Below are 25,377 nucleotides of genomic sequence, written 5' to 3' on the forward strand. Positions count from 1 at the left end.
TAGGGCAACCAAAATGATTAGCAGGCTGGAGCACATGACGTATGAGGAGAGTCTGAGGGATTTGTGCTTATTTAATCTGCAGAAGAGAAGAGTGAGGGGGGATTTGATGATAGCCTTCAACTTCCTGAAGGGAGATTCCAAAAAGGATGGAGAGAGGCTGTTCTCAGTAGTGACAGATGACAGAACAAGGAGCAATGGTCTCAAGTTACAGTGGAAGAGGTCTAGGTCGGATATTAGGAAAAACTATTTCACCAGGAGGGTGGTGAAGCACTGGGATGGGTTACCTAGGGAGGTGGTGGAATCTCCATCCCTAGAGGTTTTTAAGTCTCGGCTTGACAAAGCCCTGGCTGAGATGACTTAGTTGATCTCCTGAGGTCTCTTCCAGCCCTAGGAGTCTATGATTCTAAGTGTCAGACATATAGACAGACAGACATACATAGATATTTTACATAAAATATAAAGTCAAGTGTTACATAAGGATGCCAAAAACACGGGGCTATTTTAAGCATCATCTACTTAAAAATAAATCCATGGGACTTCACATTTTACTGGGAAAATATTCAACTTCTCAGAAAGGAAAGAACCAGAAAGCGGAAAGAAGTTCTAATTGGGTCTAATTTTAGTTAGTTGAATTTTCTCTTCATTTTAAAGGCTGTGTCTTTGTCCTTTTCAGCTGCGACAGAGCTGAGAAAGAGTCACAATTAAGTATATTTATGGCTTTCAAGGTTTTTCTTAAAAAAAAAAAAGCCTCGTGCAGCTTTATAACTTTTTTTGTAGTCTCTTTCATCTTTGCTCATAGATTTTTCTCTGAGAGAGAGCAGTGGATGGGCAGCTGCACCTCTTCTTCAACAATGCATCATATGGATAATAGGAAGCACTTAGCCACACAGCTCTTTGATTTAATATAAAAGACTCATGGGTTTTTGTTACAAAGCAAATGGGACACCATACATTTAACTGCACATACTGTACTGCAGCAGACAGCTAACAGCTACAGAATTCACTTTGTGTTAGCATAAAAAATAAAAGGTTGGGTAATGACCCTGCTTATTTGCATTCTGTTAAAGTGCACTTAATTACTGGTGAAAAGCTAAAAGCAATGCTAATGCTGTAGCGTGTGCGTTTGCTTTTAATTTAACTATGATATTAAAGTGAATTACTCCGCTCTGGCTAATGCTAACGAATAGAAGTTTATAATCCTAGAATCTTGTTGCAGCAGGGTTGATAGCTACTGCCGGCCCTGGGGCAAAGTGTGTGGGGGGGTCCGGTTCCATGTCCCCAGAAAGGGTGGAACCAAGGGAAGAAGGGGCAGGGATCAGGGCAGTTAGCCTTTAGCACCACCCTGACCATGGCCCACCTCCTGTCCTGACAGGCACGCAGAGCAGTGCTCCAGCAGCAATTCAAAAGGCTCTGGGGGCAGCGTCAGCATCTAGGTGCTCTGGGCCCATCAGTGTTTGATATCACTCCTGTTTTCTACCCTATTTATCTTCACCCAGAAACTTTCAACAGGTCTGCTTTTCACCCTCTTCTGATTTCAAAACAAGTGCATATTCCTGATACATAATATACCCCTCCCCCCTTGATAGCCTACCTGTCCTTCTTTAACAAGCTATATCCCTCGGTACCAACATTACAATCATGAAACTTACCCCACTAAGTCTGTGTGACACCAATTCAGTAATAATTTACTAGTACAGGCAGTCCCTGGGTTACGTACAAGATAGGGACTGTAGGTTTGTTCTTAAGTTGAATTTGTATGTAAGTCGGAACTGGTACATATTTTGGGGGGGGACAGGGAGCTGGAGTTAGGTGGAAAAGACCCTGATTCTCATACAACTTCCTTATTCTAAGAAAAACACATACTATTTTGATATGAAGGTTTTTTGGGTTGATATTTTAATTAAAAATTGATCATAAGTTTCAGTGTTTCATGCTATATCCAAATCTTCCTTTTGGGGTACCTGAAAGATCCCAGTTATTCATTTAATAGTCAGAATCTTTGTTTTTTATAACTAAAAAAAGTTTATTCAATGCGTATTACTGTTCCAAATAGAATTTGCTACAGATGGTTCAGTGAAATGGGTATTAAGTGTAATCAATAGTCATTGGAGAGCACAGTGAAATATTGATACAATCAAAGCTGCTGTTGTATTCTGCTGAGCAGAAAATGGAAATCCCTTCCTGTGAAGTGTGTGTGTGAATTTATCCACAGGATAAATTTTAAAGAAAAATTCTGTGTTGGGAACAGGAGTTTAGCCACAGGTGGGTCCTCATTGTTCACTCACCCACTTTGCAACCAGACCCATCCCCTCGGGGCTTACCCTGCTCCGCTCCAGCCAGGGTGTGGGGTTGGGGCTTATCCCCTCTTCCCTTCTGCCCTGCTCCCCCCCCCCCCCATTCTTGCCCACCCACACCACTGGGTAATTTTTCAGCTTCACCTCTGCCAGGCTGGAAGGGACTTGTTAATTTCACGTGACACTAACAAGATACTTGCAGCTCCAGTGCTGAAGAGGGAAAGAGCTGTTGCTCCCAAGGTGGGGACTGTAACACAATGGGTCTCACTGCCTGCTGCTCCTGCTGTTCCCTAGGAAATTAATTTTTCCGCTCTGGGGTGCCCTCTTTTGGCTGGTGTCTTGTTCCCCCCAGCAGACCCGCATCCTCCATGGCGAGAAAAGCCGCTCCGCTCCGCGTCTCCCTGGTCTGCTGGGGGGGGCGCTAGCTCCGTGTCTCCCTGGTCTGCTGGGGGGGAAGCGCCCCCCGCGCCGCCGGAGGTGGCGACAGTGGGGGAGGCACTCCCCCGTTTGTAACTAGGGATCCCACGTAAGTTGGACTGATGTAACCCGGGGACTGCCTGTATAATGTACTACTAACTCCAATTCTTCCTAGTTTTTTCCGTATTCTTGCATTTCTGTACAGACATCTAAGATATTGACCAGACTTAGGGACAGGCCCCATGGTATTTTCAAGGGATATGAAGGTAAAATCCACACATGATGTTCAGGGTCTCTGTGACATGGTATCCTTCATATGAGTGTGACACAAACGAAGAGTCACACAGAACACTTTAATTTCTCTAGGATACATTTTACCAGGGTCACTCCCTTTGGAACCAGGCATTTCCAGAGACATTAGAAATTAATAACTGAAGGTAACAAGAGCAGGTAGGTAGGTAGCTTTCTTTCATGCTCTCTTCACAGGCACTACAATGGAGAATGCTTTGGCAGGGACCTCTCAGGGAAGAAATCAGAAGTGAACACTCTCTACTGGAAGGCATGGGATGCGTAATCCTAGGGATAGGGGTTCCATGACCACCGCCCCCCAAAAAAGAAGATGGGTGGTGGTGGTTGGGGATTTCCTTCTAAGAGGGACTGAGTCATCTATCTGCCTTCCAGACCTGCAATCTCGAGAAGTGTGCTGCTTACCGGGAGCTCACATTCAGGATGTGACCGAGAGTCTTTCAAAAGTAATTAAACCTTCGGATCGCTACCCCTTCCTGCTTCTCCAAGTAGCAACTAATGATACTACCAAGAATGAGCTTGAGCGGGTCACAGCAGATTATATTGCGCTGGGAAGAAGGATCAAGGAATTTGAAACTCAAGTGGTGTTCTCATCCATCGTTCCGGTTGAAGAAAAAGGTCTGGGAAGGAATCGTCAAATTGAAGAACTAAATGCATGGTTGCGCAGGTGGTGTTGCAGAGAGGGCTTTGGTTTCTTTGACCATGGGACTCTGTTCCGGACACAAGTATTGTTAGGAAGAGATGGGATCCACCTAACCAAGAGAGGAAAGAGCATCTTTGTGGGCAGGCTTGCAAACCTAGTGAGGAGGGCTTTAAACTAGGTTTGTTGGGGGATGGTGACCAAAGCCCTGCGGTAACTCAGGGAAGTGAGGAAGTCGGATACTGGGAAGCAAGAGCTGGTGCTGGCGGGAACCGGCTTAAGAGCCAGTTCCCTTCAGCACCGTCTCTGCGGTCGCCCTCACACTCCACCCCATTACTGCAGCAGCCCTTTTGTGCGGGAGGTCCCAACAGGGACTGCAGGGGCTGCTGCTGGCTGTGCAGGCAGCCTGGCTCAGTCCCAGCTAGCAATGAAGACTTTTATTTGGCCAAGATGAGCACACTTGTTACAGTGTGAATACCCAATTCCTATTCCTGCTGTTTGCATTACCTTTATTAACCAACACCCACATTCAGAAAAGTTTTTGAGCACACGTTTAAGTAAATGCTAATTCAGGAAATCACTGAGGTATGAGCTTAGATTTAGTGGTGCTGAAGCCAGTGCTTAAAGTGCTTTCCTAAACAGAGATGTTTTCTGAGCCAGGTACCCAATACAGAAGAAAAAGGATCAAATATGTCTAAAATACTTTTGCAATCTTCTTATATTACAAAGATAGAACAAAATATTTTTTTTATAAAAAAATGGCTTGACAGGAAATTCTCATCCTGATTCTGCAAACTGCTTCTTACAGCCATACTCCTGCACTGATGTGGAGCCGTTTTTTAATCAAAGGAAGCAAAAGTTGGCCTGTATGAAGCTATTTCTAGGATCTGGTCTTTGTATTTACACACTTAAGGCTGAGGAAGTTCAACTATATGAAGGATTTGTTCATTTTATACCAATCTAAATACGTATCAAAAAATGAGGTTTACAGGATCTTTCAAAATAGGGTTTATTTTTTGAAAGATCCGTGTCTAGACTGCCGTTTTTTTCGAAAAAGCACCATTTTGAAAAAAAGCAGTGGCCATGTTTATGCTAATGAAGCACGGGATATTTAAATCCCTGCCTCATTATCAATTTCGACATGCCTAATCTACATCTCTCTGTCGACAGAGAGTGAAGTCTAGACGTACCCTATAGGACTCTGTAATACAGTATGCAGGTGCATTACTACAGGTGAAACTCTGTGGTTCAGGACTTACCATGAGAACCACAGATGTTGCTGGACTACAGAGTCCTAGCATAGAGGTTGCCGGTGGCTGGGAGCAGAACTGGCCAGTGACTGGAGTCAGTGGAGCCCAAGGGGCACCAGAGCCCTCAGCCAGCCAGGCTGGGCAGCCTACAGCGATGCCAGAGTCCGCGGGGCAGGGAGACCACTGAGACTGCATATTTTGGGGCCACTGAGGAGAGGGAGCTGCAGAGGCCCCAGCTGGTGGGGTTCACAAGTGCCCACAGAGCTACCACTGGAGTGTGCAGGGCCACCGCAGCCCAGGGACATCTCTCCTCTCCCCACCTTTCCTGGTCCAGAAAACTCTCTTGACTGGGACTGGTCAGGTCCCAAGGGAACTGGACCAGGGAGGTCCAACTTGTGCAGATCATTTCATACAAAGTCACCAGTATCTTTTTAAGCTCAGCTCAACAGAGATTCAAAACCGTTCCCATCTAACTGATGTTTTGTAGCCTCCTATATACACGATGAGTTCGGGAGGTCTTATTTTCAGCTGCCACAATACAAGCCAACCAGAATGCTTTTCCCTAATTGGTAGGCTGTACAGAGAGGCCAAAATCTAGAACCTGAAATATATATTTTATCCCTTAGAGAAAGTTCCCCTCAGATTAGGGTTGAGCTTCTGACAGGATAGCATAGGTCAGAAACTTGCTCTGCTGCTGCTCTGTAGATAAACAGAGGATTGCACTCCATGCGGATGTGAAAAGTACTGCAGAACTATATTCACATAGCTTTTTTTAAACAACAAATGTATGCTTCTTTGCAAATGCATTAACTATTACATGAATTAATTCATTCTTAAGTAATGGGCACAACATCAGATGCAGCTTCATAAACCTAGGCAGCTGTGCCACTGTGCTGACATTCTTAGAATGAAGAGATGTTTTACTGTGAGGGGAGCAGTAAGGTGGAGCCTCTAATTACTGGTGTTGCTGTAGCTGCTCCTCAAAGTATAATAAAATGGCCATCCAAAATGCCTGCTTTAGAAGGATCAACGTGCTTTCCCATTCTGGCTCCACGATCCCTCAGCAATCAGATTATTCCTGCCAGCATGGAAGGGGCAATGGATATACAGAGCTCCGTACTTTCTGTGAAGAGCCTCAGAAGAGGCTCTTATTCCTCAGGTTTGAAAGGAAGTCAGAATTAGAATGGACATTTTCTACCCTTGCTCTTCTCTAATGAAGATTTTCTGGCATATGTACATCAGTGCAACTCAGAGCCAGATTTTGGGTCACTGTTTGGAGTTGATGCACAATTCCTGTTTTTGCTAATGAGAACTGAGCACAGAATTCTCCATAAATAGTGACAGATTTCTGGTAAAAGGTTTGTGTTTTATGGTTTTAGTCACAGGCTTGAAATAACAATGAAAAACTTAAATTTTCAATCAACACAAATTTTCAATCATATTTTATGTTTGATATCTGCCAAAAGATACTTTGACACAACATTGAAACTTAGCTGTATGGCTGTGCTCTGTCTATTTAGCATAGCTTCAACAATGGAGGTCAGTAGGAAGCTGGAATGAACACAACTCAATTCTCTCCCTGCAGAGTGCCTCCAAATTTCATGCCAGCCTGCTACTCAGAGCATCAAAGTACAGACCTTTCAATAGAAAAAGGCAAGAGAGAGCAAACTTCTAATAGTGATATTGCCAGAAAGGGGAGACAGGGAGAGAGAAAATACAACATAACACACAGGAAATGAAAAGCACTTAAAATAGCCTATGAAAAGACAGAAAGATGTGAGATTAGACAGTGCTTAGTGGGAAGAGACATGAAAGCAGAGAAGAAAAAATGTTCTGCAGAAGAGATGTAGGGCAAAATGCAACACGTGGAGACTTTGAATTCAGCAAGCTTAGCAATAAAAACAATGAAGGAATAAAACATCAACAAACTTGTTAACAGGGTGCATGGCCACCTAATGGAAACGATAAGGACAGAAATACATGAGGTTTGCACAATTAATCTGATTAGTAAACATCTCTTTTAGTGGGGGCATACAATTATGGCAAAAGTAAAAGAAACAATTGGCATGTCCTTGGAAATGCTAGGATTTCAGATTAACTACAAGATTGAAAATAGGTTTTGCCCTAACAAATGTTTTAGGAACTTTCCTGACATATAAGACAATAAGTAACAATAACTTCCTGCAAAGAAGCAAATGAAGCCCAAGTGACCTTTATTTTTGTCCAACTTTGATTTTATAATCTTATCATCAGGTTGAAATATTGAAAGCTGAAGGATCAGATTCTTATCAATGTTACAAACTTCCATCTGTCAGCCAGACAACACTTGTCTTACCAACCTTCTCAGGGATTGTGGCTTAATCAGGCAATTTTAATTTACAGCAAGCCTACTGGGGGGCCCCCATTTATGATGTATATGGAGAAAGGCTAGAGGAATAGGCATCAATAGTCAACCTACAGCTTCTAAATAATCCAAAGCAGCAAAAAAAACTTTCCATAGCAAAAACAGTTGTTCTTCTGACCTAGTCTTTTCTATAACTGTAGGACACTCTCCTGCATTCACAGAACATGTCTATACTATGGAGAAGATTGACACTCTGGAGGTCAATCGTCTAGTGTTTGATTTTGTGGGTCTAGACCCCAAAATTGAACATTGAGGGCAGCCACCACCAGTGTTCTGTACTCCTCATTCTGTGAGGAGTAAGGGAAGCCAATGGGCGTGTGTGCTCCCATCACGACCACTCGGTTTAAGGTAAGCCAAATCTAGCTACATATTTTGCGTAACTGGATGGCGTACCTTAAACTGACCTGTGTGGTCTAGTAGGGTGCATCTACACTGCACCCTTAGCTCAAAATAAGCTACGCAATTTGAGCTATGCAAATTCCGTAGTTTATTTGGAGTTAATTTTTAAATAGCTTATTTTGTAATTTGGTGCTGTCTACACAGCACCAAATTTCAAAATAAACCTCTATTCTGAAGTGTCCCTTAATCCTTGTGGAACAAGTTTTACAGAGACTTTGGAATAGCAAGCCCAGTATATTTCAAAATAACGGGATTGTTTCAAAGATGCAGAATAGCGCTGTTGTCAAGATGTACCCCTATAGACCAGGCCATAGACTGTAAAGTGCTTGATATGTTTCTTTAATCCCAGCCATTCCTGGACACAATTAGCGGGCAAATTCCTTCTACAAATGGACTCGAGAAATCTTGGTAGAGTTTCTGGAAGGTAAGGTGAGATCTGTTCCAATCTGCGCTGGCATCACTTATAAGTAAAGACTTGAAATCAAAGAATAATATCAGTGCCATCTACTAAGATTATTGCCATAAAGTTCTGACAACTTCAAAGAAATGGAGGATGAATGTGGTTCATTAGAAACCGCACTCTAACAAGTGATTTCCCATGAACCAACCAGCCTGCAGGCACTATCAACCTATGCCAGATTTAAAATATGCTGTCTGTACCCTGTTATCAATCACTGGGATGTTTCCAGATACCATTCTAAATGACTAATGACTAATGACTTTTGACTAAATTAATTACTTCAGGCTTTGCTTGGATAGTCTGAGTCTATTTCCCATAATTTGGGAATGAGGACTATGATTCATGGGTACACCTGAACATCTGGCTTATAATTTTACACTGAACTTTTGAATGTTTATATATTTTTTATGAATAGTTTACATAAGAGTGCTGCATCACCCATATTAGTAAGTTAATTGTCCTGAAGGACTTTTCTAAATAGGGCAATACAGAGAGAAGTTATATACAGTAAATTGTATGGCCATCCTTATGTAACTGTACCCATGCAACAGCACTTTCAAAAATGCACTCAGTTTGCACAGGCAATCATCATTCTTGAACACACACATTCCGATATACAATGGTGTTTACTATAAATTAAGATTAAAAATAATTTAAAATACAACCCAAGTTATCAAAATGTAATTTAAATTTTCTTTTTAAATCTAGTATGTAAGCCAAAATGGGAAGAAGAATTTAGAAGAAAAATGTTCTGAAAACGTTTGGAAAGTCTGGATATCAAGTGTCTGAATTGTCTCAGATTAAATATGTCAGTTTCTGTAGCTTTATTATTTGTCTTGTAATACACACGCTATTAAACAAACAGTAAGATCATTTAATTTCAAATGTGCAACTTTATATTTATTTTAATGTAGTATTTAGAGTTTATTAGAATAAAGGTTCAAATAATTCCCAACTGTAATGGACATGATCAGACTTACATGAGCAAAAGCTCCCAGTTAATATTCCTTTCATGTGACAAGATCAGTTGTGAGAAACAGAAATCTTTCCCTTTTGTTGGGTGGAAGAACACAGTCAGCTGAAAGTCTAGCACACTGTGCTTACAAAAGCTTTCTTCTGACTTGCCAAGTTCAGTAAACACCAAAATATTTCAAATCTCTCATAGCTCTAACAGCAGAAGAAGGCTGTTACAATGAGCTATTTATTATTCATTAACATTTGATTACACCATTATTGCATATAAATAGTACAGCTTTTGCCTCATTTCCCAGCTTTACTGAATAAGATGAATCAAAGCATTAAGAAACGCCACACAGAGCAGAAAATAACAGACACAGTAAAATAACATGAACAGTAATACCCAATAGCCTTACTACAAAGATGTAAGTTCATCACAACACAGAAAGTTGTAAAATTAGCTGCATGCTGTGTACAGTAATGACTGGTCATTTTTCTTTGGAGGGCTTGTCTTAGAAAACTCTAAAAACAAAATTATTGAGAACAGTTAAGAGGGCTAAAGTAAAACTTGCCCTCAGTGGAAAAATATGTTGTAAGATGTATGTTTCTTGCTCATATTTCAGAGGAAAAGCTTATGACTCACTTACTATTTACAGCCCACAGTGATCTTGAAGTTTTATTAGTTATTGGGCCATTGAAAAGGAAAATAATTGCACTACCCATAATTGTTTTTATGCTTCATTCTCAAATAAATCTTTTGCAATATATTTCAAATTTCTATCTCCAAGTCAGTGGCACAGCTATGGGCACCTGCATGGCCCCACAATATGCCAACATATTTATAGCTAACTTCGAACAATGTTTCCTCAGCTTTAAGCCCCTAGCACTTTTACTTTACTTACACTACATTGATAACATAGTCATCATATGGACCCATGGAAAGGGGTCCCTTGAAGAATTCCACAGGGATTTCAACAACTTCAATCCCACCATCAACCTTAGCCTGAACCAGACCACACAAGAGATCCACTTCCTTTACACTTCAGTACAACTAAATAATGGCCACATTTCCACCACCTTATACCAGAAACCTAGTGACCATTCTACTTATCTACATGCCTCTAGCTTTCATACAGGACACACTACCCAATCATTTGTTTTCAGCCAGTCCCTAAGATACAACTAGATTTCCTCCAATCCCACAGACAAAACCAAATACATACAGGAGCTTTATCAGGCATTCTTAAAACTTAAATACCTCCCTGGGGAAGTGAAAAAACAGATTGACAGAGCCAGACAAGTAACCAGGCATCAGCTTCTTCAAGATAGGCCCAACAAACAAAACAACAGAACACCACCAGTCATCATCTACAGCCCCCAACTTAAATCCCTCCAGTGCATCATTAACAATCTACAACCTATCCTGGAAAACAATCCCTCACTCTCATAGCCCTTGGGTACAGACAATACCCTAACCTGAAATAAAATCTTTCCAGCAACCACACATCACACCTCAAACATACTCATCCAGCAACCCACCTCTGCAATAAACTCTGTTGCCAACTCTCTCCACACATCTACACAAGTGACATCATCACAGGACCTAACCTCATAAGCCACCACATCAGAGGCTTATACAACTGCACATCCACTAATGTGATCTATGCCATCAAGTGCCAGCAATAACCCTCTGCCATGTATATTGGCCAAACTGGACAGTCTCTATGACAAAGGATTAATGGACATAAATCAGATATTTGAAATGGTATCACACAAAAACCTATCGGACATTTTAACTTTCCTGGATACTCACTCAGGGTATGTCTACACTACAAAGTTAGTTCGAACTAACGGACGTTAGTTCGAACTAACTTTAATAGGCGCTACACTAGCGCTCCGCTAGTTCGAATTTGAATCGAACTAGCGGAGCGCTTAGTTCGAACTAGGTAACCCTCATTTTACGAGGATTAAGCCTAGTTCGAACTAGCTAGTTCAAATTAAGGGGTGTGTAGCCCCTTAATTCGAACTAGTGGGAGGCTAGCCCTCCCCAGCTTTCCCTGGTGGCCACTCTGGCCAACACCAGGGAAACTCTATGCCCCCTTCCCGGCCCCGGACCCCTTAAAGGGACACGGGCTGGCTACGGTGCCCGTGCCAGGTGCAAGCCTGCCAGCACCCAGCCAGCAGACCCTGCACCTGGCACGGCTCGAGCCACCCACCCGATGTCCCCCAGCCCACCCCCTCTTCCCGGGACCAGGCTGGTGGCTCCCGGGAGCTTGCCCTGGACTGCAAGAGGCAGGCACCTGCCTGGGCTAGTGCGGACATCGTGGACCTCGTCCACGATCTCCGCACTAGGCACAGGAAAGTGGCCGTCTAGGGCAGGAGAGCTGCCAGCCTGGCCACCCAGGAGCAGGTGTGCATGAAAATCAAGGGGGTCCACTGAGACCCCCGACCCTGAGCCCTGAGCTTACAATGGCCGTCCTGGGTCAGACCAAAGGTCCATCTAGCCCAGTAGCCTGTCTGCCGACAGCGGCCAACCCTAGGAACCCTGGAGGGGATGGACCGAAGACAGTGACCAAGCCATTTGTCTCGTGCCATCCCTCTCCAGCCTTCCACAAACTTTGGGCAGGGACACCACTCCTACCCCCTGGCTAAGACTACTCCATGGACGCAACCTCCATGACTTGATCTCACTTCCCTTTAAACTCTGTTCTAGTTGTAGCCTTCACAGCCTCCTGCAGCAAGGAGTTCCACAGGTTAACTATTTGCTTTGTCAAGAACAACTTTCTCTTACTAGTTTGAAGCCTGCTACCCATTCCTTTCCTTTGGCGTCCTCTAGTCCTTCTTTATGGGAACTCATGAAGAACTTTTCTGAATGCACCCTATCCACCCAACCCCTGCTTTTAGAGACCTCTATCCTGTCCCCCCTCCGTCTCCTCTCTGTAGCCTCTCTTCATCTGGGACCTGTTCCCAACCCCTGATCATGTTAGTTGCCCTCCCCTCTCCCAGCCTTTCTCTTCCCCTCTCCCCACCTCCTTTTCCCAGTCTCCCCCAGTTTTGTTCAATAAAGACAGAGTCAATGTTGGAAGAAACGTTATCTTTATTTTGTACATCAATAAGAAGGGGGGCTAGGGAAGGGTAAGTGGAAGGAGATGAGGGAGGAATGGGGTACGAGCCCCCGATGGGGAGGACTGGGCTGGCTCTGCAGGCTTCTGGGGGTGGAAGCTCTCCTGCAGCCCCGCAATTGCCCCCCCTCCCCAGATGGCAGCCTGCGGCAAGTGCAGCCGGGCTGATGGCTGAGTGGTGTGATGTGCCCAGTGTGGGTACTCCGGGCACTCCAAGCCAGAACTTCTTTGCAAGCGGGGCACCCCTGAGAACTGTGTGTCCGGGGTGGGGGTCGGGACCCTTTAAGCGCAGCCCTCGGCTAGCCTGAGACAGCATCTCCATGCTTCCGGCCATCCTTAAGCCCTGTTCAGAGTCCACTCAATGTGGACTTGCTAGTTCGAATTAGCAAAACGCTAATTCGAACTAGTTTTTAGTTCTAGACGCGTTAGTTCGAATTAGCTTAGTTCGAATTAACTAATTCGAACTAAGTTAGTTCGAACTAGCGCTGTAGTGTAGACGTACCCTAATGGATTTAAAGGTCGCTATTCTCTTACGGTTATACAATGGAAGTTAGCTATTCAGGCATATCTGCAGAATGAACGACATGTGAAAAGTTAAGACCCTGGTATTTGGCATAATGGATGGTCCAAATAGGAGAGGCAGACCCCACAGAGAATGGGTAGATGATATAGTAGATTGGTGCAGAGCTAGTCTACAGAAACTAAGCCACTCTGCACTGGGAAGAGAAAGATGGAAGGAAATAGTGAGGGAAGCATCGGACACCAACAGACTCTCCTTCCAGATGATGCTGGGGTATCCTCTTGCACTCAGGTTACCTCTCCAAGGGAGAGAACTCCAGTTGCTAGGAAAAGGCAGATGTTAGTAATGGGAGATTCGATCATTAGAAACATAGATAGCTGGGTTTGCAATGACTGGGAGAACTGTATGGTGACTTGCTTGCCTGGTGCGAAGGTTGAGAATCTCTCAAGGCATCTAGATAGACTTATGTGTAGTGCTGGGGAGGAGCCAGTGGTCGTGGTACATATAGGTACCAATGACATAGGGAAGGGTAGGCCATCCTGGAGGCCAAATTTAGGCTGCTAGGAAAGTGACTGAAATCCAGGACCTCAATGGTGGCATTCTCAGAAATGCTTCCAGTTTCACGTTAAAGGTACAGTGAAACTGGAATTTAAATTAAAAGGTACAGTGACTAAAGTAAAATCCCTGAATGCTGCACTTTTCAAAGGCATCATAATAGAGGCTCACCTTAAATGTATACCCCAAATTAAAAAACACAGTAAAAGAACTAAAAAAGTGCCACTGTGGTTTAACAACCATGTAAAAGAAGCAGTGAGATAAAAAGGCATCTTCTTAAAAGTGGAAATCAAATCCTAGTGAGGAAAATAAAAAGGAGCATAAACACTGCCAAATTAAGTTAAAAATGTAATAAGAAAAGCCAAAAAGTAGTTTGAAGAACAACTAGCTGTGAGTCCGGCCCAGGGGATTCCATCCCGCCCCAGCCCTGTCCCCTTCTTCTCTACTGTATAGTTGCGTACTGCCTGGCTGGTAGACATGCTCATGCAGTGTGACTGTGTCTACCAGCCAAGCAGTATGCAACTATGTACTGATACTCATGATAATAATAAAACTTACTTAATTAGAAAATACCGGGCATTTATATGTCCAGTATTTTCTCAATTTGTTTCCTGGACAGAAAGCTCAAATAACGGACTATCCGGTTCAAAACTAGACACCTGGCAACCCTAAAAATAGGAAACAACAGGTAGGAATAAACATTTCCAGAATGGAAAGAGGTTGTGTCCCCCCAGGCATCTATATTGGAATCAGTCTTATTCAACATATTTGTAAACAATCTGGAAAAAAGGGGTAAGCAGTGAGGCGGCAAAATGTGCAGATGGTATACAACCACTTAAGGTAGTTAAGTCCTAAGTGGACTGCAAAGAGCTACAGAAAGATCTCACAGAACTGGGTAACTAGGCAATACAGTGGCAGATGAAATTCAATGTTGATAAATACAAAGTAATTCACATCGGAAAACATAATCCCAACTATACATAAAAAAATGACTGGATATAAATTAGCTGTTACCACTCAAGAAAGAGATTTTGGAGTCATTGTAGATCATCCTCTAAAAATATCCACTCAACAAGGAGTCTAGTGGCACTTTAAGACTAGCACCTTTATCAGGGTATAAGCATTCATGAAATACAATCAACTTCTATGGATGCTTGAAGAGAAAAAAGAAAAGAAAAAAAAAGAAGGAATTCAGAGATGGGAGGGTAACAATGCTATTTAAAATCACAGTGGATGTGACTCACCTCCAACAGTGATGAAAAGGTGAGTATCTGAAGGGGAAATTACTTATTGGAATGAGAGATGCATTCCATGTTTCTATTTAAACTTCTTTTGACTGTCAAATTTGCATTTGAATTCCAGCTCAGCCATTTCTTGTTGCAATGTTTTTGAAGGAATTGACTTCTGGATACATAACATGAAACGCAGAAATGCATAAGTATCCTGAAATCACCTACTATAGGACACACCCAACATAAAAAGCAACAGAACACCACTAGGTAACAGAAAAGCCCACAGCTAAAACCTCTTCTACACCTCATCAAGGATACACAACCTTTCTTTTTTCTTTTCTTTTCTCTTCAAACATCTGAAGAAGTGAGTTGTATCTCACAAAAGCTTATACCATAATAAATTTGTTAGTCTTTAAAGTGCCACCGGACTCCTCCTCGTTTTTGTTGAATCAGACTAACATGGCTACCCCTCTGAAACCTGTCAATGTGCAAAGGTGGTCAAAAAAGTGAACAGCATTTTGGGAATCATTAAAAAAGGGATATATAAAAAGACAGAAAATATAATGACTATATAAATCCATGGGACACCCGTATTTTGTATACTGTACACAGATATGGTTGCCCATCTAAAAAAAAGGACATATTGGAACTGGAAAAGGTTCAGAGAAGGGCAATAAAAATGATTAAGGGTATGGAACGGCTGCTATATGAGGAGAAATTAATAAGATTGGGAATTTTCAGCTTAGAAAAGAGACATCCAAGGGGGGATATGATATAAGTTTATGAAATCATGACTCATGTGGAGAAAGTAAATAAGGTAGTGTTATATGCCCCTTCTCACAACACAAAAATTAGGGGTCAACAAATGAAAATAAAGGCTGCAGATTTAAAAACAAACAAAAGAAAGTATTTTTTCACACCACACATAATCGACATGAGGAACTCCTAGCCAGAAGATGATGTACATTCCAAGACTATAAGAGGATTCAAAATAGAAATAGATATGTTCATGGAGGTCCACTGATGACTATTATACAGGATGGGCAGGAAGGGTGTCTCTAGCTTCTGTTTGGCAGAAGCTAGGAATGGGTGACAGGAATGGTTGATGATTACCTGTTCTGTTCATTCCCTGTGGGGCATCTTGCATTGGGCACTGTCAGAAGCCAGGATACTGGGCTATATGGACCTTTGGTCTGATCCAGTACGGCCATTCTTATGTATACAAGAACTACCAAAATACAAGTGACCACGGTAATTACCCTAGGTGTACCTGAGGGTAAAATGTAACACTAGGCTAGTACTAGCAAGATTATGAAAAGAGATCCCAAAACAAGGAAGCTAATAGCTTCGTATTTCCTTGCTAGAGCACTGACTAAAAATCATTCATGAGTAGAAAGAAAATACTGATGAAGAGGTTAATTTAGACTATATTAAAAACCACAAGCACGAAAAAGAATTCTTAACTCACTTTCCCCAAAAGAAACTGTGAATAAACACATCCTCCTCAATTGAGGCAGGATATTAGCAGCATGTGGGCTCTTAGCCAGTTTCCTCACCTTTATTTCACTATTTCGAATATTTTCTCAGCCTTAACTCCTTCTACATCGGCTCATTCATGTGAAACACAAGAAATACAGCTTGTTTCCCTTCTACCCCGTTCATTGCAGGTAGTTACATGCTTATCTTGAGTCGTGATGGCTTTGAAATTAAATTACTACAAATAGAAACTTAATTTTTGCACCAGGGATCTATATTAAAAGCTTTATAATGAATCTGTAACTTACCACCCAGGGTTTGTCACAAAAATTATAGATTGACTCTAGGGAGTTGACACTGGGAATACCAGCATAATTCATTCCAATGATTAAATTACGGAAGTCTTCGTTCTCAGCCATACCGAATGAATGTTGTCGAACAAGAACAAAATCAGGTCTGAATGATCTAAAGAGAAAAAAGATATATAACAATTATGTAATTATCAAATTATTTTCTTTGATAAAAGAGTCTTAAAATGGGAAATTGTATGAGCTGTCACAATAGGAGATGAATTAAAACAGCATTTACAAGACAGATAAACTGAAACTCACAATAAAAGGTTCTTATTGGCTGAAGTACAAAACCAGGTGAATAGTTATTTTTGAGCTACAGCTTTGTTGCATCTCTGTACAGTTTCTGCAGTTTCCTGCTATTAGAGAAGACATGGCTAAAATGCTATCAAATTCTTTTATGAAGAATAAGAGCTAAGGAAGTGGATGCGCATGCCACCTCTTTGGCCACAAGGGAATTGGCCGTCTCTATAATTTGCGAAACTTCGCCGGTCTCTGAGTAACTCCGAGTGTATAAGTGGCCCTACTCACCAGGCAGTGTGGCCCAATGGCCAGAGTCAATATATCTATCCCTCAGTATGGCTCACTAGCCTGAGTTCGTGAATAGCCCTCAATTCGGGGTAGTATAAGACATCACTCCTGCAGCTCCCATTGATCAATAATGGGGAATCGTGGCTAGTAGAAATTGTGGGCTCAGTGCCTATAGATGAGGGGCAGCACATGGCACCATGGAGCCATTGCTGTACATGCCAGCTGCTTTCAGGAGTGGGGCAGGGCCAGGGCAGGAGGAAGCCGCCTTAACCCCACTGTTCCACCACCCAGAAGCCATCTCGGTTAAACAGTGCCCAGCCAGAGTCTGCTTCCTGAACCCCTGTCCCAGCCCTGAACCTCCTCCTGTGCTCAACCTCCTGCTCCAGATGTGAGTCCCCCTGCACCCAAACTCCTTCCTAGCGCTTGCACCTTGAAACCCCTCCTGGATCCCAATCCTCCACCCTGGCCTAAGCCCGGAGCCCCTCCTACACTCCAAACCCCTTGGCCCAGACCAGAGCCTGCACCCCAACCCCCGCCTGGTGAAAGTGAGTGCGGATGGGGGGGTGAAGGCGAATGGAGTGAGCAGGGTGAGGCCCCAGACAACGGGTGGAGCAGCGGCAGGGCCTCAGGGAAGAAGGGGAAGGAAGTGGGACAAGGGTATTTGGGTCTGAGGTAGATCTTACATGATGCAAGAAAATATTTTCATAATTTGGAAAAGAAGTCTGGCCACATAAACTTAGTTTTATCATAATTAAAGGCTTCTTGTTACCCCTACATTCATTAAATTGAGAAAGAGCCGTCAAACTCCATAGCAGATTAAATATGGTGGGTCAGATTCTGATCTCATGAAAATGTATGAAATCCCAAAGTAACTTTATTGACACCAACACTGTGCAGTGAAAATGAGATCCGAGTTGATCCACTATAAACCATCGGTAAAAAAGGCCATTACATGAAGTACAGCAGCTCATAATTTTCCTGGATTATTATCCAGGAAGATTAAATTTTCACATCAAACTTTGTGTAATTTCTTTACAAGAGTTTCAAGTTTGATTCTGCCCTGAAAAGTGATTATATAAAAACACCCCTTTTACCCAGCATTTCTTCTCCCAGAACATAGTTAGTCACATGTGCTGACCCAAGAGATAGAAATAAGTATATATTGCTTTTTACTCCTGCTAAGCCTGCAGACCCAACATAATTTACACCTGGGCTACACTATGGCTACGTCTACATTGCGCTCTCTTGCGCAAAGACATATGCAAATGAGGCATGGTGATAAATATTGCTACACCTCATTTGCATAATTAATGAGCTGCCATTTTTGCACAAGCAGCTTTTGCGCAAAAGCCATTCTGCCGCTTATTTTCAGGCAGAACATCTCTTGCACAAGAGGGAGTTTTTGCGTAAGAAGGAGCCATGTAGACTGTTCCTTTTTGCACAAAAGCCCCTTGTGCAAAATGGCAGCTCATTAAGTATGCAAATCAGGTGTGGCGATATTCATCACCATGTCTCATTTGCATATGCTCTTGCTCAAGAGAGCGCAATGTAGACATAGCCTAAGAGTTTAGGTTGAGCTTAGCTGTATTAAGTAAATTTTCCAAACAACGAGTTCACCCTGTCAAGCCCTTTCCACTAACTTTAAGGGCTGTTAAAGTTGATTCCTATACTCCTACTTGTCAAGATAGGTAATGGTAAATTCAACCTAGTGCGGTGGATTTTAGGGTAGTGCAGACATAGCACTGTGAAAAGTGATGTTTTTGGACTCCTAGAAGTGTCCCACGATGCCCCAATGTGACTGCTCTGGCTTGCACTTTCAAATCTGCTGCTCTCCAACTGCACAGAAAAAGCCCCAGGAAAATTTGAATTTCATTTCCTGTCTGACTGATATGGGGAGCAGAGCATAACAGCTCAGCAGAATGCCTGACCATGAATGCCCAAGGATGCAAACAAGCTCCAGCACAGAGTGTGCAGGAGATCCTGGATCTGACTGCTGTGCGGGGAGAGGAACCTGTGCAAGCATAACTACAAAGCAGGGAAAGAAACAATTATACCTCTGCCAAATTCACACAGGGCATGGTGGAAAAAGGATACAGCAAGGACACCCAGCAGGGCCATGTGAAAATAAAAGTGTCCAGGCAGGTGTACCAGCAGAGAAAGGAGACAAATGGATGGTTTGGGTCAGAAGCTGCAAATCCACAACTCTGAAAAGCTCTTATAATGCAACGTTTTCATCCTTCCAATGAGGTTTCTGGGGAGGCCTGCTTTATTCCTTTCCATGCCTCGCCTGCAATAAGTGATCTGCTATTGCTGCAGTACAAAACATTGTTGCATAAGGTCCAGATTTCTGGCCACAGTCAACATTTGTTCCCTATCGTTCTGTGTGATTCAGAGAAGACTGATATAGTCCATGGCAACCTGGATGAAGCAGGGGAAACTATGTAACTGATACCATGGTAGTGCACCTCTGTTTGTTCATCCCCAACAAAGCATGGTTTAGTGACTGTGTGAGACCCTACCCTGCCACTGAGCCTGGCCCCGCCAATCCCTGTCAGGCCCCTTAGGAAGGGAAAATTGCACTCTCCTGGGCAAACGGGGTGCTAAACACATGGTGACCCTGTGAGCCCCTGCCCTGCCACCACAACTGCCCCCCCCCAGCAAAGAACCTCACGACTGTAGGCACCCTTTTAAATGCAGAAGCTTGCCTAGCTGCAAGAGCTGCAATTTGCAGCCCCTGTGTCACACATGCTTTCGAAGTGGAAGCAAAAGAGCAAGAGCCCAAACCTGCCCCTTACTATGCCTACCACTGAAGGGAGTCCAGCTGCTCCCTTAAGAACTGTGTGTTGTATCTGCTGCCTAGTAGGCACTTAAAAACATAACTTTGGACTTATACATAACACATGCCTATTGTGCTGGACAAACATTCTTTAATGGTAAGAGATTAGTTTCTGCATTCTACAAGGTATCTTCTGTAAAGTCAGCCCTTTTTCTGCATTCTTTAATGTGTCTCCTCTAAAATCTGACCTTCACATTTTTGTCCAGAAGATGCAACAGTGAGTCTGTTGCACACTCCCCTGACTCTTCCAGCTATTCAGCTATCATAGATCTTAAGGTGAAAAAAACATAAGCGGGATGATATGTTTAATGAGGAAACACAATCTGCCTGCATCGACAGGATGCAATTAAATGCATGGAGGAGAATGGTGCTGCAGGAGTGTGACGGGCTAGCCTCGTCCCCCTTACCACGCACAGGCGGGCTGACCGCTCGCGCCAAGAGCAGGGAGTCGGACAATCGCCGCACGCGCTGTTGCGCATGCACGGTAAGCCGGTGGCCGCATTTAAACGCAGCGCCAGCCCACCTGGGGGGGGGGGGCGACGGACAGCGGAGTGGAGGATGCCGAGGCGAGGACAGGGGTGGCCACGTCCCGAAGGGGGCAGAGAGTGGCAACCGGGGATGCTGATATTGGGAACTCAACGCGGGTCCGCCCCTGCCCCACAATCCTTTGGGGCTGAGAGGGAGGGGGATAGTAACCGCCCTGACAAGGAGATATGAATGGAGCATGAAGAGGGAAGAGTGTGCAGGAAACACAAAGCCCAGGCCCAGGTGGAGACCTTGAGGCTTGTGGGGCAACAGACAGAGCTGTTGATGTGCCTGGTAGAGGCACAGAAGCTGAACCACCTGCCCTCCTCACCAAGTTCCATAGTCTCTCCTCCCAGGTGCCATAGAAAGCAAGGGTTGGGGAGAGAGTGTCAAGGGCAGCTTTCCACTCAATTCCCAGGGATGTCTCCAAGAACAGAAGGCTGTCATTCTTACACCTGTGAGTGCTGAACAGGGAGCCTGCAATATGCCACTTGCCCATGCTCCCCCGCTTAGAGCTCATGCCCTGAACTCCTTTTCTGTCTCTGCTCCCTGTGTTCCCTAAATAAAAATGCATGATTTCTCAACAACAGTATCTTTATTGATTGTGTTACAAAGGAGGGAGTAAGGGGAGAAGGAGTTTACAGGCCAGCACATTTAATGCAGGGGACACCTTATTAAGAGTAACATACATGACTGTCATATCGCTGTCTGGTCTTCTGAAGTTTTCAAAACTTTTCTAAACCTGGTGTCTGGCTCCTCAAAATTAGCAGCTGGGTGATCTCCCTCAAGACACTGCACCCCACTGGCACACAGATATTATGGAGCACACAGCAAGCTGCCATAACAATGAGAAAGTTGATTTTGCTGAAGTCTAACTTAGTCAGTAAAATACAAAACCTTCCTTTTAAATATCCAAAAGCACATTCTACCACATTCTAAATATCCAAAAGCACATTGCTCAGTCTGTAGTTGAACTGCTCCATACTGCTGTATTGGCTGCCTGTGTATAGCTTCATGAACCATGGGAGCAAGGGGCAGGCTGGGTCTCCAAGGATAACTATTGGCATTTCAACATCACCACTAGTAATTTTCCGGTTTGGAGAGAAAGTTCCATCTTGCAGCTTTCTGAAGAGATCAGAGTTCCTAAAGATGCCCCATTCCTGACTGTCCCACAATAATGTTGGTAAAACAACCTTTGTGATCCGCCAGCACCTGCAACATCCTTCAGAAGTACCCCTTGTGGTGTATATACTCTTTTGAAAGGTGCCAAGATAGGGATGTGCATTTCGTCTATCATCCCACCACATTTAGGGAATCCCATCATGGCAAAGTCCTCCACTAAGTGCTGCATGCTTCTCAGAGTCACTATCCTTCATAGCAGAAGGGTATTGATTGCCTTAGCTACTTGAATCACAGCAACCCCCACTGCAGATTTACTCACTCCAAATTGATTAACTGACCAGTCACTGTCTGGCATTGCAAGCTTCCACATGGCTATTGCCTCTCACTTCTCAACTATCGGAACGGGACTCATTCTAGTATTGCTGCACTTCAGGGCAGGGGAAAGCAATTCACAAAGTTCCATGAAAGCGGCCTTCCATATGCAAAAGTTTTGCAGCAGCTGCTGATCACCCCCTAACTCAGGGATGGGGAACCTCAGGCCCAGGGGTTGGATGTGGCTCCTGGCTTGCCTGGATCTAGTCCCTGAGGCTCAGTCCAACTCCCAACTCCCCAGGAGCACCCCCCCTTCCCCTGCAATCCTGGCCATCGCGGGCAGTCCTTAGTGCGGGCAGAACAGAACAAACCCTCCTGTGGAGGGGACTTGCACTACCTCCCCCCCTTTTCCCTAGGGCACCCCATCCCCGCCTTGCACACCCCCTCCTGGGGTCCCATGGGTTCCGGATTATTGGAAGTCTAGTGTATAGTTTTCAAGTATACCGCATAATTTATCAGGAGCAACATTACAAAGATTAGTAGTTAGACAAAATGGCATTGTAGACTGGACAACAAACTGTTAAGTTAATGCTTGTTTTTAATCAAAGTTATCCCTAGGGTATTTATAAGGTAGTTCTGAGAATGTATGATCGATTTAGGTCTCTGGGGGGAATGTCAAGTGCACTGAAGTGTGTGCCGCGTAACGAAATTCAGTTTCCTGGGACTGTGAATAAAATCACTTATGCGATTTATGATCCTCCTTTATTTTTACAGACCATGTAAAAGAGAGACTGCAACTTTCTCCCAAAAAGGGGAAGTCCACTGAAGGATTACATATCATATCTCTGAAGGTGCACCCTGAAATTAGACAAAGGAAAAAAGTGCCCCTTTAAAAGGTAACCTCTATGAACTGATCCCTGGTGGAAGTGACATACATCTCCCCCCTTCAGACCTTCAGACTCTGGTGAATGAGATGTAGAGGAAGAAAAGGGAAGTAACTCACCCTGTGCAATAACGATAATTCTTCGAGATGTGTGTCCTCGTGGGTGCTCGTCTCGCGCCACAGATCGGAGATTTTTTTGAGCAGTATTTAGTTGGGACGCGCATGTGCTGTTGCAGGCACGAGCTGTTTGCACCATTGGAGTTTGCGTGTGCTGCCTGACTCCCCTCAGTTTGCTTTTTGTACACCAAGTTGTAGAAAATGGATCCGAAGAAGAAGGGAGGAAGGGTGGATTGTGAGCACCCATGGGGACACACATCTTGAAGATCTGTTGTTATTGCACAAGGTGAGTAACTTCCCTTTCTTCTTCGAGTGATGTCATCATGGGTGCTCTACTGTTGGTGACTGTGCAGCAGTACCCCCACCACCACTTCGGTGGGCTTTGAATCATGCAATATGGGCAGAAGAGAGAACTGCGTCCGCCACAGTGGAGCTCCTGAGAGCTTGTGATGGTACTGCATAGTGTCCCATGAAGGTAATTCTGGATGACCACATAGCCGCCGCACAGATATCTTTCAGCGAGACTCCCTTCAGAAAGGCCATTGAAATAGCTACAGCCCATATAGAGTGTGTTCTCAGGAGTGGAGAGAGTGTTTTGTTTTGTAGCAAATAACATTGCGTGATACACGATGTAATTACTCTGGATATAGGATGGGAGGACAGAGGTATGCCTTGAGAACATTCCACAAGAGAGAAATAGACTTTGCGATTTGCGGAAGGATCGCATACGATCTATGTAGAATGATAATGCCCTGCGGACATCCAGTGTGTGTAGTGCCACCTCTTCACGGGAAGAGTGTGGTTTTGGGTGAAATGTAGGGAGAACATTTTTTGAGGTAAGTACATCATATGGTTCTCCTTCTACTGTAAATTAGGACCTTTTTTACTTGACGTGAACATGCCTTCTTCACCTCTGAGAACCAGAGAGAAGCCATGCTGTCAGGTGTAGTGTTTCTGGGTGTGAGAGAAGCAGTCTCCCTGCGTTCTGGGATAGGAGATCCTGGCGACTCAGACGGGGGTAAGAAGGTTGAGGAGACATCTGAAAAAGATAAGGGAACCAGGTCTGTCTGGCCCGGGAAGGGGCTATAAAAGTGATTAGGGCACTGTCTGTTTCAATCTTTCTTAGCACTCTGGATGTAAGAGACATTGGAGGGAATGTGTAACATAGGGGAGCTTTCCATGGGCAGAGGAAGGCATCCCCAAGAGATACTGGTCTTATTCCCATTCTGGAGCAATACTGGGGACATTTGGAATTCTGATATATTGCAAGGAGGTCTATCGTTGGGAATCCCCATCGGTGGAAGAGGGAACAGAGAATGTCGGGACGAAGCTCCCATTCATGGTACGTAGTGAAATTTCAACTCAGAGCATCTGCAGTTGTATTGCTGACTCCTAGAAAGCATGATACTACAAGGTGAATATTGTTGTGAATGTACAAATTCCACAGGCGCACAGCTTCTGCACAGAGGAATGGAGAGCAGGCATCACCTTGGCAATTGATGTAAAACATGGTGGTAATGTTGTCTGTGAGGATACGCATTGTGGAGTTGCGAATATGTTGCAGGAAACATTTGCTCACTGCGCAGAGATTGAGGAGACTGATGTGCCAGCATGATTTGTGGGTGGACCATTTGCTCTGGGTGCAATGGCCATGCCTGTGTGCACCCCATCCCAGTAGACAGGCTTCCATAATTATTTGTATAGAGTGTTGTCTTTGGTGAAAGGGGACACCCTTGAGGAGATTCCTGGGATTGGTCTACCATTTCAGGGAAGCGTGAACCCTCATAAGGACAGTTATGTGCTTGTGCAGTTTGTGCCTGGATGAGGTATAAATTGAGGCCAATCAATGCAGTAGGCAGCTTCATCGATTGGCAGTGCGATCTTGGTTTTTGTGGGATGGTTGTAAATTTTTAAGAAGCCTGTGTTGTTTTCCTTGCACTTCAGATAGAGTGACTTCCTGGCTAGTAGCAACCCTCTTGAAGAGCTCCTGGAACTGTTTTAAGTCATCAGTGGGGGATGAGTCATCTGGAGTGAAGAGGTTCCCAATTGGTTAGGGTCATCGTCATCCATGATCTGTCCTTTCTCGGCTTCCAGGTCTTCTATTGGGGGAGAGGAACATGGGAGTGAGAGGGTGGCTCCGATCTGTAAAGGGGAGTTGATGATGGTAGAGATTGCTGCCTGGGTGGTGCCCAGTATCTATATGGGACTACCTTGACGAGTAATGCACATGATATGACCATTCTGGATACCATGGAGCTTGATGGAAATACCAGGATTGGTGCCGTTGATGAGGTGTATTCAGTCTATCTGGCAAGAAGTTTTGGGAGGAGAAAACACTCTTATGGTTTTCCTCATAATCACTGAAGTGGGGCAGGATGGGTGATCTGGGTGAGTGAGCCATCTCTCTGAAGGGTGGTGGTGAGACCAAATGTGATTTAGCTGTTGGCAGCGTGCTGCGAGCGTGCTTGTAAGTGGAGTGGCACTATTTGGAGGCGTGTTCTCCCAGTGTAGCTGAACATGGTGCCGATGGCAGAGGCATTGGTGCTGGCAGGGATGGTACCAGTCCCGGGCTAGGACAGAGGGGCAGAGGTCTGATTGATTTTTCCTTGACCTTTGTCGGTGCCGGTGGAACGGCCATGGCCAGATCTCCTAGGTGCTGATGGTTCCGG

General features: G+C 44.2%; 1 protein-coding gene across 1 annotated transcript in view; it reads right to left on the reverse strand.

The window, feature by feature from the left end:
- Positions 1–25,377, reverse strand: part of SYN2 (synapsin II) — a 260,118-nt gene that overhangs the window by 131,187 nt on the left and 103,554 nt on the right. Inside the window, exon 4 of the mRNA XM_075939636.2 lies at positions 16,341–16,497. Coding sequence (XP_075795751.1) covers positions 16,341–16,497 — 157 coding nt within the window. The remainder of the gene's footprint in view (positions 1–16,340; positions 16,498–25,377) is intronic.

This window comes from Pelodiscus sinensis, chromosome 11, assembly GCF_052426305.1.
Source record: "Pelodiscus sinensis isolate ZL-2025 chromosome 11, ASM5242630v1, whole genome shotgun sequence".
NCBI lineage: Eukaryota > Metazoa > Chordata > Testudines > Trionychidae > Pelodiscus > Pelodiscus sinensis.